The sequence below is a fragment of the Leopardus geoffroyi genome, chromosome D2 (assembly GCF_018350155.1).
Source record: "Leopardus geoffroyi isolate Oge1 chromosome D2, O.geoffroyi_Oge1_pat1.0, whole genome shotgun sequence".
Classification (NCBI taxonomy): domain Eukaryota; kingdom Metazoa; phylum Chordata; class Mammalia; order Carnivora; family Felidae; genus Leopardus; species Leopardus geoffroyi.
In genome coordinates, this window is record NC_059334.1 from 33,320,721 (window position 1) to 33,339,461 (window position 18,741).

The 18,741-nt window shown below is 40.2% G+C and overlaps 2 protein-coding genes across 13 annotated transcripts in view; one reads left to right on the top strand and one right to left on the bottom strand.

Annotated features, from left to right (window-relative positions):
- The window catches only part of ASCC1 (activating signal cointegrator 1 complex subunit 1), a 107,234-nt gene extending 101,325 nt beyond the window's left edge, over positions 1–5,909 (bottom strand). For 4 of the 10 annotated variants that reach the window (XM_045437696.1, XM_045437695.1, XM_045437698.1 and 1 more), the window contains exons 1-3: positions 5,161–5,291; positions 3,052–3,196; positions 1,643–1,742 (exon numbers count right to left, since the gene is read on the bottom strand). In XM_045437696.1, coding sequence (XP_045293652.1) covers positions 1,643–1,742; positions 3,052–3,163 — 212 coding nt within the window. In that variant the 5' untranslated portion in view covers positions 3,164–3,196; positions 5,161–5,291. Of the gene's footprint in view, positions 1–1,642; positions 1,743–3,051; positions 3,197–4,696; positions 4,868–4,957; positions 5,063–5,160; positions 5,293–5,842 lie in introns of those variants that run through there. The other 6 variants (XM_045437700.1, XM_045437699.1, XM_045437694.1 and 3 more) reach the window with 5 other exon arrangements.
- Positions 4,988–16,959, top strand: ANAPC16 (anaphase promoting complex subunit 16). 3 transcript variants are annotated; one of them, XM_045437704.1, is made up of 4 exons: positions 4,988–5,094; positions 9,235–9,403; positions 15,265–15,339; positions 16,127–16,959. In XM_045437704.1, exons 2-4 carry the CDS (start codon positions 9,262–9,264, stop codon positions 16,240–16,242), a joined length of 333 nt encoding a protein of 110 aa, XP_045293660.1. In that variant the 5' UTR covers positions 4,988–5,094; positions 9,235–9,261; the 3' UTR covers positions 16,243–16,959. The 3 variants fall into 3 exon arrangements, with proteins under 3 accessions (XP_045293660.1, XP_045293662.1, XP_045293661.1); XM_045437706.1 differs by having other exon boundaries at positions 5,000–5,094; positions 9,235–9,986; XM_045437705.1 differs by lacking the exon at positions 4,988–5,094 and adding an exon at positions 6,200–6,242.
- Positions 16,960–18,741: the final 1,782 nt, after the last annotated feature.

An 18,741-nucleotide genomic window follows, 5' to 3' on the forward strand; every position in this document is an offset into this window, starting at 1 on the left:
TTCAAAAGATCAAGTTGGAGGGGCGCCTGGGTGGCGCAGTCGGTTAAGCGTCCGACTTCAGCCAGGTCACGATCTCGCGGTCCGTGAGTTCAAGCCCCGCATCGGGCTCTGGGCTGATGGCTCAGAGCCTGGAGCCTGTTTCCGATTCTGTGTCTCCCTCTCTCTCTCTGCCCCTCCCCCGTTCATACTCTGTCTCTCTCTGTCCCAAAAATAAATTAAAAAAAAAAAAAGTTGAAAAAAAAAATTAAAAAAAAAAAGATCAAGTTGGAATCAGACATCTAAGGAATTTTTACACACTTAAGTGGTGGCAAATACACACACACAGTAAGGAAAACAGTTACATTGATTTCATCAGGAAACTGAACATGACTTTCTAAAATCTTGTTTCTTAGAAGAAAATGTCACTGGAACCTTAAAGGAAAATGAGCTGTCAGGTTTAGCATTTGGTTTCCCATTTGGCCGCATTCCAAGAGAAGAATTTCATCCTTAACAGGTGTTTCAGAATATTCTCAAGATTGGTGAAAATGAAATGCTTTGCCTCTTGGAGCTTAAAGGGAATAGGATTCCCTATTTGTAAATCTCCTCCACAGAGGAGCTTGAACAGACCTAATTCACCTGGTACAACACAGAGTAACAATTTACACACTTCCTAAACCAGCCTATATCCAGAGGTGTAAGTCCAAAAGAAGCCAGTTAACCACTTAAGCTAACCATGTTACTGTGGAGACAGAATGTGGGCAATCATGTAAGTAAGCACAGAGTGAAGGGATCACAAAGTTTCTGAGCAAACTCATAAAGATGACCCTGAAGAAAGCATCAGTCTTTGACAAACACTGGAGATTAATCGAACAGACACAGTCCTGCCTTCCAGAAGTCTCCCATCTTGTGGAGAAGACATTATATGATATGCAAATAAATATACATAACTGAAAAGTGCTACAAAGGAAAGGTAGAGGGTGTTACAAAAACATATGGTAGAGTAATCAGTGTGGTTGGTGGGGATGAAGATGTCATCCCTAGAAAGAAGAATTTAACAATATAACTAGGTAAGGAAGAGAGAGTATAAGGCAAAGGGAACAGCATATGCCAAGGCTCTAAGGCAGGAACAAGCACTGCACACTTCAGGAACTGAAGAAAACTAGCTAGGCTTAAGTGCAAAACCAGAAAAAGAGTGGTGTGAGTTGTGACTGAAAATGCAGGGCTGGCAAGTCATGTTCAAGAGTTTGGCCATCACTCCAATGGAAGAGAATTCCATCTTCAATGGAAAATGTTGGCAGATATAAGCAGAGGTAATAAAGTAATCACATTTGCCTTTTAGAAAGACGCCTCTACCCTCAATGTGAAGAACTGATTGGGAGGAGAACAATAATTATGTGTCTAGTAAGTAGGCTGAAGTAATTCACAGAAGATGCGGCAAGTGGTAGATTCAAAAGACAAATTTAAGAGACAAAACTTAACAGGACTTGGTGATACATTTGGAATGATGAAACTGATCCATTATCAGTCCTTAGAAATTCTAGGACATAAAACACTAAACTGTTTTGTCATTAGTAATCAAGCACTGCAGAAAAGTGTAGAAAAGAGTCATCTTCCTGCTGAATTTCCTGTCAGTATGTCCCGTGAAGCTGGGGGCCTCACTCACTTGTAGAGCAGGCTGGGGGCCTTCACGGTACACCGGAAACCTTGCTGGGTCTGCACCACCTCGTAGGCATCACAGGGCTCTTCTGCACACTCCATGAAGCCTGCAGAGAAACCATCACACCTCACTCACAGCTGCTGCTCTGCGGAGAAGTCTTCTCCCCACCTGCCAACCACTCTCAAGGTTTAAAAAAATACACATGTACAAACACTTTATATTGCAGAATACTGCTCTGACAGATTCCTCCTGATCTGCTCTTGGAAGAAAAATAAAAAACACGTGACTATGTTAAACCTTCCAGTCTTAGAACCCTGTTAAAGTAGTATATACATACCACTATTTAACTGTTTTCTCCCAGAAAGATAAGACACGATAAAACTTTTTTACTATTTTTTATGGAGATGTAATTCACATAACATAAAGTATCCTCTTACAATGTGCAAGTAAGCAGTTTTTAGTATGAGGACAAAATTACTTCAGTGAATGAGATAGCAGTGATAGCAGGAGAACTTACACCATTAGGCCAGCCAAAGAGAAAGGAGGGTCAAATAAAGGAGATCAAGTCCCCAAGGCTAAAGGAAAACAATGGGAAAACCAAAGGGAAGACTGACCCCCAAGGCTTAGAGCCTGATGAAAAAGTTTATAAACCAAAAGGAAAAGGAAGCAGAGAACATGAAAGGCCCTATTCATGCATTAAACCCAAGCCCAATTTAATTGACTTAGAAGTATTCATAATCAGGGCGCCTGGGTGCCTCAGCTGGTTAAGCATCCAAGTCTTGATTTCGGCTCAGGTCACGATCTCACGGTTTGTGAGTTCGAGCCTTGCATTGGGCCCCTGCACTGAGGGATTCTCTCTCTCCCTTTCTCTCAAAATAAGTAAACTTAAAAATATATATATTCATAATCCATATCAACTGTTTATTTTACTTCTTAAAATCATCCCTACGTAATAATGAAGTCACATTAGTCACATATTTGGAAATGCCCATATGATTACAAGAAGAAAAATCACAACATAACAGTAATAACAGCTAACATTTTGGGGCACTGGATAAAATGTATATTTCATTTATTTCAACAATTTATATATACTACTTCACAACTTTACAGATAAAGGAAATTAATTTTGTCACAGAATATTAATGGCTACTGTTATGAGTTTATTAAAATTACCCCTTATTACATTTTTGTCTCTGCACAGAGATGAAACATGATTTACGGACTGCAACTGAGAATGGCTCATCAAATTGAAACTAATCAGTCCCCTCAGACATCCACACAAATGGAGCTAGGTAGAGGCCAAATATCTCAAATTTCAGTGCTCACAAAGAACACTTTGAAACAGAACAAAACAATGCTTCCACAATTCAGAGACCACTGTACTAATCTGACCCAAGAGCAACTAGGATTACCTTGATAGAAGTCTTCATCTTCTTCTTCATGTTGATAAGTCTGTTCTTGGATGGGATTTTTTCTGTAAATCCGTCCACCAAGTCTTATAAGCTGTGGGCGCAGAACTTCCATGATACTTTCTCCCAATAGTACTCTAGTGAAATCCTGAAAAATAAATGATCATTTTACCTTGTTTTAATCAGAAATAAAAACCCTCTATTATATGGACCATTATGCAATTGGACATCTGTTCAAAGTACACACTAAGCAAAAGCAGCCCTATTCCCGTTAGATTTCCCCTATCTGCGAGCTGTTTTAAGTCAGTTGCTACATCTTCCATAACAGTATTCCATTCCTGGATCACTCTAGACAGTAATTTGTTTTTGTGTTTAAAGATTTTACGTTTAAGTAATCTCTACACCCAACATGGGCTTCAAATTCACAACCCTGAGATCAAGAGTCGCATGCTCCACAGACTGAGCCAGCCAGGTGCCCAGGTGCCCCTAAACAATAATTTGTAAACTATTTCAGCACTCCAAGAAAAGGTGATTAAATGGTACTCAGCCCAGGAGGCCCCTGGGTGGCTCAATCGGTTGGGCAGCAACTCTTGATTTCAGCTCAGGTCATGATCTCAGAGTTCACAGGTTCGAGCCCCTTGTCAGGCTCCACACTATCAGGAGCCTGCTTGGGATTCTCTCTCTCTTTCTCTCTCTCTCTCCCTGTCTCTCTCTGCCCCTCCTCCACACACGTGCAACCAAAAAAAAAATATTCAGCCCTCTATATACAGGTCATTCATGACTTTGTGAGAATAGTATTTATTACTATTATTTGTTAGTTTAACCTAAAGAGAGTAAAAAACAATTTTCTGTTTAACCACTTACTAAGTGTCTCACCCCGGTTTATCCAACATAATTAAGAGGATTAGGAATGTTTAGCACACTTATCTTTCAGGAGGTAAAAATAACCTCTAAGTACTTTCAGAGATGCTAGAAACATATACCTCAAAATTAGATCCAGTTGCCCATCAAAACAGTTAAACTATGACTTAACCAAATGGTTCTTCAAACCAACACATTGCTATCCATTTCTACAGGCCACTACCCAAAAACTGTACATCACTCACTGAGAAGCCAAGCTTCTAGTCACCACTTAATGAATCAAGAATTAAAGCCAAGGTTCCTTACGGACTAGCTGCGGTTAAGTTCAACGAATGTTCCTACATGTTACATAGTCTTGAAGCCCAAAATTTGAGAGATCCTCCAAAACCCGACCCGTCCTTACTAAATATACTAAAGCTCAATCCAACCCTCAGCAAGTAAGTCACTTTAATTGGTAATTTGCTTCCGGAATGCAGGAGAGATTTCGCGTTGCAAGAAGTAACAACATAGAAGGTAAGCAGACTTGAAGACAGGCATAATTAGCAACAGTTTAAGGACATTACACCGTAGTGCCCTATTCCCCCAGGACCTCACAAAATAAAAAAGGCCCTTCACAAAGGTAGTTTAATGTTTAGGCCGGGCCCTCAGACCATGAGCTCTGGAGTAAGAGCGTAGTGTCTCAAAGGCAGCAAACTTCGTCTGCCTTTCCCATTCAGCACTGGGCTACTCCTCTGAAAGAAGGGGGAGGGGGGGGGAGGGACGGGGTGGATAAGCAATTTAATCCTGCCTCGTGGTAGCCTGGAGAGAGGAGAGCAGAAGGCCTGAAATGTCGTGGGGGAAGCTAACGCCCCGAATCATAAAGCGAGCAAAAAAAAAAAAAAAAAGCGAGTACACCAAAACGACTGAAGAGAAAGGAACTCCAGGACTCCAAGCAAAACCACGGTAAGGTTGGGCGGGGGGGGGGGGGGGGGGGGGACGGGGGACGAAGGACCCGGAAGTTCTCTCCCTGAGCGCGTTCACCACTTCCCTCCGCCCTGGCCACGCCCACCAGCGCGAGCGCGCGCACGCCGGCGCCGGTTCCTTCCGCGCGGGCGCGCGCACGCCGCCGTCCTCGTCGTTGTAAACGCTGCCGCTCCGGCTGGCCCTGGGGGCGGGGCTGTAGGGGAAAGTGCCAAATCCTCTGAGGTAAGTGGCCGAGGGCTCAAGGACCCCGGGAGCTTGGTGGAAGGGAGTTGATCCCTGGGATCCTACCTGCAGGGACTAGTAAAACGGAGAAGATAGGAGGAGAAACTGGAGCCTGCCGCAGAGGGAGTGTAAGGAAATTTCCTCAGGCCGCGCCGCACTGGGTGCGCATGCGGGCCGAGGGGCGGCGCCTGCGCAATGGGGCGGCGCCGGTGGCGTCGCCCCCTTGGGACCGCACGGGGAAGGAGGAGGAAGCGTGCCTGGGAGTTAGTGGGGAAACTGCCAGCGTCCTGACCCCTCCCCTTTCTAGCCCCTTTCTCTCCACCCGACCTAGTTTAAGCTGCAGCATCCATTTGGGTGGTAGTCCTGCTGTTTTAAGTGGAGCCCGATGGAACGATTTGTTGATGATGGAGTTTAGTGATTGCTTGTAATAATTTGCCATTGTACCAGTGTCCTTTCAGCGTCTTTCATAAGGAGACTCCTTCTAAAAGAAGAATTCTTTTAAGAAAACAGACGTAGATATGATAAAAAGTAAAGTTTATGAATACGAGGTCATCCCTGTCGTAGATAAAGTAAATGTTTGATCATCCTATCACTGGACACAGCCATGCTGTGTACCCCAAAATAACATTGCTCTGCTATGGGGATCTCTACTGCCAATAGACTCAGCTTTCCTTATAAGGTTAAGCCCCATATTAGATTACTTATCATGAATATTTACTCATTAAACGGAATTTTAGCGAGTACCTACCTTGGGCCTGGCAGCCTAGTGTGTGCTAGAGTTGTATTAATACTGTCGATCTGCAGAATGAAGAAGAAAAAAAAAAACCAGTAATGGACCAACTCTCATGACACCCCACTTGTCTTTCCCGTGCATATAATCTGCTGAGCCACTAGCCCTGTGTTCTATCATCGTTCGTTATTCATTCAGGAAAGTTGAGATCCGGGTTCTGTTGCTAGGCCTTGCAGGTGGAAAGACAACTCGTTCCCCCTTTCCTAGATCACAGAATTCTTTTCTAAACTCATGAACCGTAAAATGAAAGTGTTAAGTGGGTTAATGGAGGGCATTTTCCCTCTTGCTGAGCAGACCCTTTCCCCTCTAGGAGCTTGCTGACTCTGTCAAATGGAGAGAATTAAAACTTTTCTCATGAGTAAGTGTGTTGGGACATACTGTGAATGCAAAACTGGGATCTGCATTAGGGGAAAAAAAGATTCAGGAGTAAATATCCATTACTAATTTTGGATAGCTAGTATTGTTTACTATGCCTGTAACTATTCTAAATGCTTTAGTTATATTAACCTTTGTGACACCTTGCTGAGGAAGGTACTACTATGATTCCGATTTCAGAGATGAGGTAACTGAGGAACAGAGAGGTTAAACGATTTGTCCAGAGTTACAACAGCAAGTTAAATAGCAAAACCAGGACGTGAACCTAGGCCGAGAGGCTTCAGAGTCTGTACTCTTAGTGCTTTCATATGGCACATGATATGTCCACAAAGCCATTGCTTGAAAAGTGTCACAGCATAGAAGCTAACATTTCTATAGCTTGGTTTTGTTTGGTCATCCATAAAATGAAGGAATTGGATTAGATGACCTTTAAGGAATCTTGTGGTTCCTGTGAAATGTTTAATTCATTTAGCAAACATTTATTTAAATCAACAGCTACTTAATGTAAGCCAAGCATTATGTTTGGTTCTGATGATCAGAATGCGTGCCTTCATAAAGCAGTTACAAAGCAGGGTTTATTGTTAGTTTCATTTAAATTCCTCTCTTACTATCTGCTGATAGCATGCAAAATTCAACCTGTATCTTTAAAGCTAGAAATTACTTAGGTGTATTATTCTAACTCAGCAGAAAATTGCTTACCTGTGTAAAGGTACTTTGTGCTAATTGTGCACTCCAGTTTTCAACCTTAGCTGTTTTGTGTATTGAATGATAGTAGTTCTGAGTTTGAAAGAAAATGGGATAAAAGGGAATTCCTTTGATTATACTCAGTTTAGAAGTCACACTGTGTCTAGCCTTTGAAGCTGTCCTCACTCTGGCAGTCCCTAGGGAGCTCTGCTGAGCCACTGATTTCAAAATATAAAGCATCCCTTGCATTTGCAACTGAATAGAGCATTTATCAAGGTGTAGAAAAAAGAGTTGGGGTTTTAAGTCTTAGGTGAGATATATAAACACTTCACAGTAGGTTCTGCTCTGAACTGATGGGAAATAAGACTGAGTACCTCTCCAAAAGATGGCTAAATTATCTGTATACTTTATTTGAATTCCAACAAGAATCCACTTAGAAAGTTAGACCAGGTCCATTACTGCTTCGGTTCTGTTTAAAAGAGCATTTAAGAACCTGTCAAGCTATATTTTAAGCTAGTGTCACCCAAAGATTGGATATGTATCCAACTTGAAATGTTGTTGGTTTTCTGACTATGATTCAGAAAGTTACAGAGCTCAGAGAAAAAAGAAAAGGTGATCTAATAGCAAAATTGACGATGTCCTTAATCAATTTGTATTTTTAAATAGGCTGACATTCTAATTATAGCAGTTGCCTTACTGTTCCCATGTCTCCCTTCAGTTTTAATCAGTATTACTTATGGACATATAATGAAATAAAAAACTAAACTCTGCTTCCCTGACAGCCTTAAATCATCATCACAAAATTAAGGAAACAGAACAGCCGGCATTTCAGAAATGCACACTGTATCATTTTTCTTGCTAGGACACTGGATTATGTATATATATATGGGATTTATGTCTGCATAGTATTCTCTCATTTTTTCTATTTTTTCAAAAATAAGTTCTGACTTTTGTAACAAATGTTTTTTGCAACTAGCAAAAGAAGAAAATATCAGCTAAAATTCTTGGCCATTAAAGACAGAAATTCATTTTTAAAATCCTTTTAGTCATTTTTTCTGTTTTTTTAAATTGAGCTAAAATTCTCATAACATTAACCATTAGCCATTTTAAAGTATACAATTCAGTGTAAAGTCATTTTTTAGTCTAAATACTAGAGCTGTATTATCCAATACAGTAATCACTAGCCACATGTGACTATTTAAATTTCAATTAATATTAAATACAATTTTAAAATACAGTTTTTCAGGGGTGCCTGGCTGGTTTGGTTGGTGGAGCATGTGACTCTTGATTGCAGTTGTGAGTTCAAGCCCCACATTTGGTATAGAGATTACCTAAAAAAAAATTTTTTTTTTACTTAAAATACAGTTCTTCAGTCACACTAGTTTAATAGCCACAGAAGGTCAATGGCTATCATATTGGACAGCACAGAAATAGAATGTTAGAACATTTCTATCATGGTGGGAAATTCTAGCACAATGCTAGCCATTCTTTTTAGAAAATGTACATTTTTTAGAATCTTAAGTAAATGTGTAATATAAGCTTTGATGGCAAAAGTAGTATTTTGGTTTTGAACTTCTGTAAGGAATCATGTGTTCAGTACAGATTTTCTCATTTATATTTGGGCTTTCTGATTTTTTAATATGACATGGGGTTAAACACAGCTGCTGTATTCGTAATAAACCATGAATTCAACGATCCATTTCATGAGCTACTTTGTTCTGGTTTGGGGATGCCACCAAGTGACCAATTTGGGTATTACATTTGGATGAAAAAGTTTTTAAAACATTTTTAATGAAAGGACAAATATGTATTTCCTAACCAATTCCCTTTCCTTGAGAACAGAACACAGTGTTATTCTGGAATTTTATTTGGAAAATTTTATAAGTGAATTTTTTGGTATGGCTTGGTCAGGACGTAGCCAAGACAAACTGTCCTATGAGGCATGTTGTTTTATCCTCATATAATTTATTTCCTCAGTCAAATTGCTACCTTGGCCCTGCCGTATCACCCTTTCATAACCCATAAATCACCCACAGTCGATCCCAAGTGATATAAACAGTTTGCTAATGGTAGGAAGTAGTGTTTTAAGTAGAAAAGCAGAATAAACATATTTTCACTTAAAATCCTGAGATTTTGGCCTGAGGCATGAGTAAAAGATTGCGGAAGTAGAAAGGATAGAAAAAAAGGAGAGCTTATACTAAACTGTATGCTGGCTTTTATGGCAGCTAGAATGAAACATTGTCAGTCTCACTTCCATAAACTTGCCAATCACTGTTTTTCTTTCTCTGTAGTGAAGTGAGAATTCTGCTAGAGAGGAAATGGCTGCCTCTTCATCATCCTCCTCAGCTGGTGGGGTCAGTGGAAGTTCTGTCACGGGATCTGGTTTCAGTGTCTCAGACCTTGCCCCACCACGGAAAGCCCTTTTCACCTACCCCAAAGGAGCTGGAGAGATGTTAGAAGGTGATCTCATGCTGCTTTTTGCTGAATAATTGGATTCTGACCTGCAATGAATATTAATTGTAAAGAAGCTATTAAGTGGATTAGAGACAAGTGTGCCCTGATTTCAGCTTCACATTTCATCTCTTGTCCCCATTTCAAAATGTTATGTTCAAAACACAAATCTTTCTCCACTGTCAAAATTTTGGAGCTGAAAAAGACTTTGGAAATCAAGGAAGTCATCTAGACTTATTTAGACCCAGAAAAGTTAAAGTGATTTGACCACGTTAAAGACAAAGTCAGCACTAGAACCAGGAATTCTCTTGACCTCCTGCTCCAGTTTGCTTTATCCTGGCACCAGTCTGCCTCCCTATGATGAGTAGGTTGGATGCGTTTTTTTCTAACCTACAGATAGATTAACCTCATCAAATAGGTTCTAAGAGGAAAACTAATATACTACTCTTATATGTGAAGATGACTCTCCTGGCCCATTGCAGGACAGTGCTGTGTGGTTTTACTAGCACTGGAGCTGGATTTGCGTCAGATCATCCACCATCTTACTCAGCACACATTTGCAAACTGGCTGGCCAAGATCAGAGCACAAGCTGTAAGCATGAAACCGCATTGATACCCGAAATTCATTGGATACATGTCACTTTAGGAGCTAGACCAATACATTCTTAATAGGGAGCATAAAAAAATCACCTGAAGAGCTTATTTAAAATGCACATTTCTGGCCCACCTTAGAGATTCTGAATTAGTCTAGGGTGCAGCACAGGAGTCTGTCTTGTGACTAACATTTGAGGGATTCTTACAAAAGAATGGTCCGTAACTATAAACTATTCATCATACTTTGAAAAAAGTCAGCAAAGAACCTATTAAGGATTCAAAATCTACTTGTTTGTAGCACTTTTGTGCTTAGTTACATATTGATCTTTTTTGCTTTAAATTGCAAATCTTGGTAAGTATATTTTAAAAATCTGGAGATCTCTGAGAAAGGTACAAACTATAGGCGTCAGCTTTTGGGGGTGAACTTTATTCATTTATGTCGGGTAAAAAGAATTTTGGGTTAAGCCCAAACAGAAGAATCATTTGTGACAAAGAAGCATGGGAAGCCTGGGACCATAAGGCTCTCTAGAAGTGGTTGAAATCACGATTAGTGAAGTAGACAATTGGGTAATGTAGTTAGTGATCCATCTGTGATGTACGTACTTCTGTCTTTGCCTTTTCATCTTCAATTGTGTTAATCGAATATTCGAGTTGGCATCACTGAGTCTGGACACAGTGAACAATTGGGGCCTTGTTTACCTTATGTGGCACTAAAAATACATTATGACTTCAACTGTATGCGGCAGACAACTGGTATTAAGGAAGTTGCCCACAAAAATCAAAAATTGGAGGCACTGAAATTGCTTAATGAGTTTTATAGCCGCAGAAGAGGAATCAATGTTTAACAATGGACTCTAAGATTAAAGTCATTTAAATTCTAGCTACAAGAGGAATTTGATACAGGAGGTACCTCCTTAGTCTCAAAGCTATAAGGGTTCTGTGTCAGTGTATACCAGATTACTTGGAAACATTAAAGAAGAAAGGCTACTGAGATTAGTCTGAATGCTGATGTTCTAACAAGTTTTAGTTCTCTCCATTTTTATTCCATCCCAGTGTGCTTTATGGAGGAAATGTGTTGGCTTTCTGTTGTAGGATGAATTTATATTAGGTTTAAATTCAAAGTGCACAGTTTTGATTCCCTTTCTTAGGTTTAAAGTTTTAGCTGTATTTTAAAGCCACTTACACTTAAGGACAAACTATGAAAACTTCAAGATGGTCATTCCTGAACTATCCTGGTCAAATCAAGAACGTTGAATTGAGAAAGAGTACTCCTAAAAAGAATTTTCTTAAATGAAACCTAATAAGGATGTTGGATTTCGAAGCATCTTCTACTATGTTTATGGGTGATACTATTATGCAGCTAATCTAACACACATTAACGGACCAGTTTTCTTACACCAGTTTAATTGAATATGAAAATAGAGTAAGAAAAGTTGCCTTTTCAGAGAAGGAAGAAAGGCAATCAGGAGCCAAGATTGGGTACTGTTTATAACAGGTTCGACTTGATTTTGCATCCTCCTCATAAGTCTAAGGATAATAAACCAAAGTAATGTACTTAACATTATGAATTAACTTTCTCACGCATCCACTCTGTAACAGACACCTCAAATAATGTATACATGGTCCCCAACTTACTGATATTTTGACTTAGGATTTTGTTACTTTACTATGATGCAAAAGCCATATGCATTTAATAGAAAGCATACTTCGAGTTTTGAATTTTGATCTATTCCTGGGCTAGCGATATTTGGTATAGCACTCTCTCAGGATGCTGGGCAGGAGCCACGGTTCTCAGCCACACAATCACCAGGGTAAACAACCGATGATACCATTCTGTACCCAAACAATCATTTCTGGTTTTCACTTTCAGTACAGTGTTCAATAATTTACATGAGATATTCAACACTTCATTATAAAATAGGCTTTGTGTTAGATGATTTTGCCCAACTGTAGGCTAATGCAAGTGTTCCAAGCACTTTTAAGGTAGGCTATGCTAAGTTATGATGTTTGGTAGGTTAGGTGTATTAAATGCATCTTCCAGGGTACCTGGCTGGATCAGTCCATGGAGCATGCGACTCTTGGTCTCAGGGTTGTGAGTCTGAGCCCCACGCTGGGTGTAGAGATCACTTAGAAAAATAAAATCTTGGGGCGCCTGCGTGGCTCAGCCGGTTGAAGTGCCATCTTCGGCTCATGTCATGATCTCACAGTTTATGAGTTTGAGCCCCACTTTGGGCTTGCTGCTGTCAGCACACAGCTGACTTCGGATCCTCTGTCTCCCTCTCTCTGCCCCTACCCCACTCTTAGCTCTCTCTCTCAGAATAAATAATGAAGTTGAAAATAAAAATCTTTTTAAAAAATGCATTTTCAACTTGATATTCTTAGCTTATGATGGGTTTATCAGGATGTAACCCCATCATAAACTGAAGAAGATCTTTACAGCAGTTTTCAGCATTCTTCCTGCCCTTGGCTAAGATTGTCCTCACCCAGTTTAGTGAGCAAATTAGAGAATGCCTTCCAACCCAGAAGTAGCTGAATTTTAGTGACATTGTAGGCTACTGAAGTATAAATTATCTGGCATAGTCTAATTTCCTGCTGTGAGGTAATATTCTTTTAAATGAATTTGATAGCATTTTATTTATTGGAGTTGGCATGGCATTTATTTATTAGATTTGGCAATTTACTGAACTTTTCACTACTTATAACCTTTGCTTGTCCCTTAAGAGGAAAGCTGATGTATTGCTGTTTGGTGTGTTACAAAGGGTTTGATTACAATTTCTAAATAGAAGATGGATTGCCCCAGGCTGACTCCTCTCTAGAGAAATTCCAGGCTTTAGATTGGTACAGATACCACATCTAATAGGATGTGGCTAAGCAGTGGACTTTGTGGTTAATACAGAGCTGCAAGTCAACAAAAGTGTGTTCCATAGGCATAAAGTGGTAAAGTGATACGCAAGTGCCTTTTTGAAAGATTAGCTTACATCTTTTTGCTTTGAAGTTCATTGCCAAGGGAAATATGCAAATGTTATAACTTAAGCATTTTATCCTAATAGCACCTGTGATTAAATGTAAGTGCGAGGTAGCACTTCCAAGAGCTTCCAAATACATCTTGGCCTGATCCTTATAGCCCATAATCCCCACTGCCTTTCGTGAAGTGAGATCCTAAAGTTTAGGATCAAACTACCTGCAAGTGGGCTCTAATTCTCTATGCTTTGCTCTTTCTAAAATAAAACTTGAGTTATAATTTGACTCTTTAAGCAAGGGTATGAAGAGGATAATGAACACTGGCATATTTACATAATAAACTGGACAGTATAATATTTAGGTAATTGAAAATAAAATTTTTTTTTGCTCAGTTTAGATTATCTGCTCACAAATGATTTCCATTCAGCCAGAGGAATGGGGTGGGAGGAAGGGATAGGATATTATACACCATATAGTTCAATATGTAGAAAAGAGGTTGAATTTAACGAACGTAGCTTTCTTCCTAAAGTGTAGCACTTTATGAAATAATATTTTGAAATATAGTGTTATGCATATATTAATACATAATCTGAAAATAGTTACATTTTTTTTTTGCATCAATTTTGAATATAATATTGGACAGAAGCCCTCTTGGTTGTACATCCAAGCCATTTGGATACAATATCTATGGTTTTATTGTTCACCATTTTAATCTTTTTTTTTTCTCTTTTTTTAAGTGAGCTCTAGCCCCAACGTGGTGCTTGAACTCAGGACCCCGAGATCACTTGCGCTACCAACAGAGCCAGCCAGGCACCCCTCACCCTGTTAATCTTAAAAATAAAACTGTCACATTATTTTACCAGCAAAAAAATGGGTTTGTTCAGGAATAGCAGGGAATTGTAATTGGGGACAAGCAAGCTATGGCAAAACCATAGGCAAGTCCAGAGAACATAGGAGAGGCAAGGGGGGAGCTGGGAGAGACTATTATAAACAAAAAGTCCATTGGCACAAAGTAGGCATTTGGGAAGTGTAGTGGCTTTCCATTGGCTGAGTTATGACAGTTTCTCATTGGCTAGGCTGTTGCCTGGCAAGGAGAAAAACCTTTCTTCATCCTGCTGGGGTGGCAAAATAATAGGCTTCTTTCCTCCTGCTGGGAAAGCAAGATTTGCCTCTACCTGTTGGAGTCTGCAATTGACCCTGAGTGTTAGGGCATGAGAGCTCCCCGTCCTGGCCTTCTGCCTCCATTTGAAATGAGGTTTCCTTTTATTTCTACAATCATGACTTCTGAAATTAGGTCAGCCTTGTGTGAAACTCAGCATGAAGCCAGAATGTGTTAGTCCTATCTCCTTGTCACTTAATAGCTGGGTGACACGCCAGCCCGTGACTGATGGGTGAGTGCTTGACACCTAGTAGTGCTGACGTGAACTACCACCTAAAAAAAGACAGCTGTGTCCTCTCCCTCCATTTGTTTTGGGATTTTTGCAATACGACACCTTCCCCAAATGGTTTCTGCTACCCTTCTAAAAGTCACATTTTCTTATATGAGTTCCGTGTCTTTGGGGAGTATATTTTGCTGTATCAGCCCTTGCCTGACAAAGAATAACATGAACTAGCTTATGTTTCATAATCATCTTCCAAGTGCTGTTGCAACTGAGTTAGCTACCTTCTTGTTGCCAGTTCTTGGCACCAGTACAATGCTAGGTTCTGAAATTGCACCATACTCTTATCACCATCCAAATTGCAGTGTTTTGGTTCAGTTGGAAAATCAAGGTTACAATTTGCGTTTACAGAATAAAATTTCCCAGCAGTGCTTTGTGATGGTCATAGTGATGTAACTTGATATATTAAAAATCAACAACAGCTATTCTGCCCTCAGTTTTACGTTTCAGAATGAAAATGATCTAGAGTTTTGGTGTACCTTTGTATTTGGATAGCACAGGAGCCATGTGGCCAAATGGGTCAGATGTCAGTGTTTGCCTGACATGCAGAATAAGAGAACATTAAGAAACTCTCAGGTTAGGAGGGGAGAAATGTTGACCAGGACATCACATTGAGGTTTCTTATTTTTGTTTTTCTAAATATTATTTTTAAACTTTGAAACAAGTAGAGGGACTGTTTTAATATTCTAGATATAGAAGAAGTAGCTTTTATAGCTAAGGACTGTTAGTTCTAAATGAAACAGAAGCCCTCTTTGTAAACACTGAACACTGTACCCTGAATGTGAAAGCAGGGAAAAGAATGGCCACGCTTGCTTGGTTTATCGGAAGCCATAAAACCCTTAGAGCAGATTAAAACTTTTCCTCTTCTGTTTGTAGATGGCTCTGAGAGATTCCTCTGCGAATCCGTTTTCAGTTATCAAGTGGCATCTACGCTTAAACAGGTGAAACATGGTAAGCACATGAGTGTTGTATACTTAACTATGAGAACAAATTATGGGGCAGCGGGGATGGGAGAGGAGGATCAGAAAGGTCAGTGTGCTTTGTGACAAAAACTCCTGAAACTCTACAAGGCTGTTTAAGTGAACTTTCTAAACGACCTGCAGACAAAAACATTCCGTGATCTCTTAGTATATGTGCTGCCGAAGCGAGGACAACCTTCTGCGGTCTTAAGCCAGACGTCATGTCCACATTGAGGCTCAGAAGCTGAAGTCAGAAGTGTTAGTTTTCTAGAGGAGACTCTGCTTCCTACCATTCATGTCTTGCTTTCCCTTCTCCTTCCTAAAACCTTTTAATGTTCTCCACTGTTTACCATCATCATCTTCACCTTCAAGTATTTATGTGATACCTTATTGTCTGTCTGGACTCTGAGAAGCCCAGACTCTAAGACCCTGATAGCACCTTTTCTGCGGCCTTCATTTATGCATCAGGGAACTGTGTTCTCCCACCAGATCGTTTCTCTCTATTGAAGGCATAATGTAGGAGGGAAAGCTGCAGTTGCCTGGAGCTCAAGGATTTTAGTACCAAATCGCTATGGCATGGAGGGTACATACTCCTTGTTTTTTGTCGTTGTTGTTTTAGAGTAAGTCTTCTGACCAACAAAGAGTAAGACCTCAATTCTCGACTAGTGAGGAAAAAAATCCTTCTGGAAATTATTTTTAAACCAATCATCATGTTGGTGGGTGGTGACTGTCTCGTGGGAGATACGTTGTATTATATATTGCCTCCTTGACCCTTACAGATCAGCAAGTTGCTCGGATGGAAAAATTAGCTGGTTTGGTAGAAGAGCTGGAGGCAGATGAGTGGCGGTTTAAACCCATCGAGCAGCTGCTGGGGTTCACACCCTCTTCAGGTTGACCTTGCCCGGAAGGCCGCCTCTGGTGCACAGCAAGTGCAGGGCCAGCGAGGGACTTTTCTCGCAGCTTACACAGCCATCCAGAGATTCACAGCTCCATCGCTGAATTGTTAATTCGCATCCATGCTTGGTTTCTCTGTATCTATCCACAAGCAACAAATACTTAAATGTGTGATCTTGCAGGGAAAATTTTTGTTTATTTGTTTAAAAAAAGTATTGAGAATCAGAATAAGACAATCGGCGTCAGAGAACCTGAAGGTTTGGGTTTAAGAGATATTTATAAAACTTTACAAGCCAGGTAGGACACATGCCGGAATTGGCCAACTGAATGACATCTCTGCTGTCATTCATGCAGTGCCTGGAATCCTCACTGGTCAAATCCAAGATCAGGATCTGGAGTTACACAACACAGCGTTTCTGACCTAAAACAGTTCTTCTTGCAGATGAATGTGATTTCAACTCAGGACCTGTTCAAATGAGGAATTTTAAAATTTCGGGTTTTTTTCTATTTTTAGACATCTAATTCTATAGATTCTAACTTTTTCTAACCTCTTCTAGACATGCCAAATGCTGGCAAAAAGAATTACTTTTTGAATGTTGAAGCACTTGTAAAAATAAATCTGTGAGCAAAATCCTTTTAAACACAGAAATCCTGAGTTCATCTTGTTGGTGGGCTCAAGCAATTCTGTAGCAAATAAATCCTTTGAAAGAGTTCCAAATTGGTTTTCTTTGTCCTTTCAAAGTCTCAGGGATTTGGGATACCAGGAAGAGGTCAAATTACTTTTTAGAAGAAGGGAGTCTAAAAACATTTCTCCTAAGCAAATGATAGATTTCCTTTATCCCGGGGATATTTGTCTTTACAAAACCATATGAACTTAGGTTGGGGTGTTTTTTGTTTTTTTTTTTTTTTTTTTTTTTTTAGAGAGCAAAAGTGTGCACACAAGCTGGGGAGAGGAGCAGAGGGAGAGAGAGAGAGAACATCTTCAGCAGACTCCTCCGTCAGTGCAGAGCCCAACTCAGGGCTTAATCCCACGACCCTGGGATCATGACCTGAGTCAAAATCAAGAGTTGGATGCTCAACCAACTGAGCCACCCAGACACCCCGAATTTAGTAGGCTCTTACACCAGGATATGGAAAAGCCTGGAAAGCTAAGAGATGTCCTTTGTTCTCCCTCATGGGACTCCAGGGTCCACACTGTACACTTAGGAAGATCATTTATTTTAGATTGGATGCTAAAAAATTAGCATACATTTGTCTTGATAACATTTGTCTTTCTCCTCCTTAGTAACTTATACCCAACCTGTTTAGAGTTGCTTAATGATGAATAAGTATAATCCCAGTAGCAATTGGCCCTAATCTCAGGAGTTCAAAATGTTTAACACCTACTACCTGACAAGGAGGTGGTGACTTCATTGAGTCAGTAATCTTGACTCCCAGAATCTGAACACGGGGATGTTAAAGACCTGCTCATGGTCACATAGCCCAGGCAGAAGGAGATCTTGGAATTTAGAATAGATTTCAGTTTATTGATAATTCAGCCCACTGCTCTAGTCTCTAAAGCACATCAGAGCACAAAATGACCAGCCTGCAGACTCACCTGTTTCCATATTAATACCTCTCAACCCAAACAAGTTCCATATTTGGAAGCCATTGAGTTTCCTAATGTACTTTTTAGCACCAACCATCTTTTTTTTTTTTAAGGCTATTTATTTATTTTTAAATGTTTATTTTTGAAAGAGAGAGAACAGGGAGAGGCAGAGAGAGAAAGGGACAGAGGATCCAAAGCAGGCTCTGTGCTGACAGCAGCAAGCCCAATGTGGGGTTTGAACTCCTGAGATCATGACCTGAGCTAAAGTCGGACGCTCAAAACGACTGAGCCAGCGAGGTGCCCCAGCACCAACCATCGTGATGATTGCCAAAGGAAAAATTAAAAATACCTAGACTGCAGTAAACCTTTAGATCACATTTCCAGTGACAGTTGAGAAGCCATCGCTAACTTTCTCTCATTGTTCTCATTTGCATAACTACAACACAGACACTGTATTACCTCATCTTTACCCTTTAGTATTGGGACTTAACAGAATTTTTTTCGGTTGGCCATTTTGTTTTTATGACTTCAGAAACTGAAGAGAACGCAGGGTTGCACCTTTCACAGCGATCCTTCGGCTGCTACTTGAGTACTGTCAGAACAAGACCTTCACTATTTTTTTGAAGATGCCCCTCCCTCTCTGCACCTTTCTGTTGGTTGTCACATCTCATCATCCACAACTCCTGTTACCACGCTTTGAGCTTGAAGATGGTCCTTGCTGCTTATCTGTCCTCTCTGCACTCACTATGTGCCAGTCACTCACAGGCATTAATTATAATCTTCTCAATATCGCTGCAAGAGATGTAACACCCCCAGTACAGAAGACGAACTTAAAGCTCAGAGCGAGCATTACCCGCCAAGTCTGCAGAGCTAAGCAAATAGCCACGCCTGGGTTTGAATTCAAAGTCTCTC

Coding starts and splice junctions, on each gene's coding strand:
- ANAPC16 (XM_045437704.1), top strand. CDS start 9,262: ATGGCTGCCTCTTCATCATCCTCCTCAGCTGGTGGGGTCAGTGGAAGT. Junction 9,404..15,264: donor AGCTGGAGAGATGTTAGAAG/GTGATCTCATGC, acceptor TTCTGTTTGTAG/ATGGCTCTGAGAGATTCCTC. Junction 15,340..16,126: donor GCTTAAACAGGTGAAACATG/GTAAGCACATGA, acceptor TGACCCTTACAG/ATCAGCAAGTTGCTCGGATG.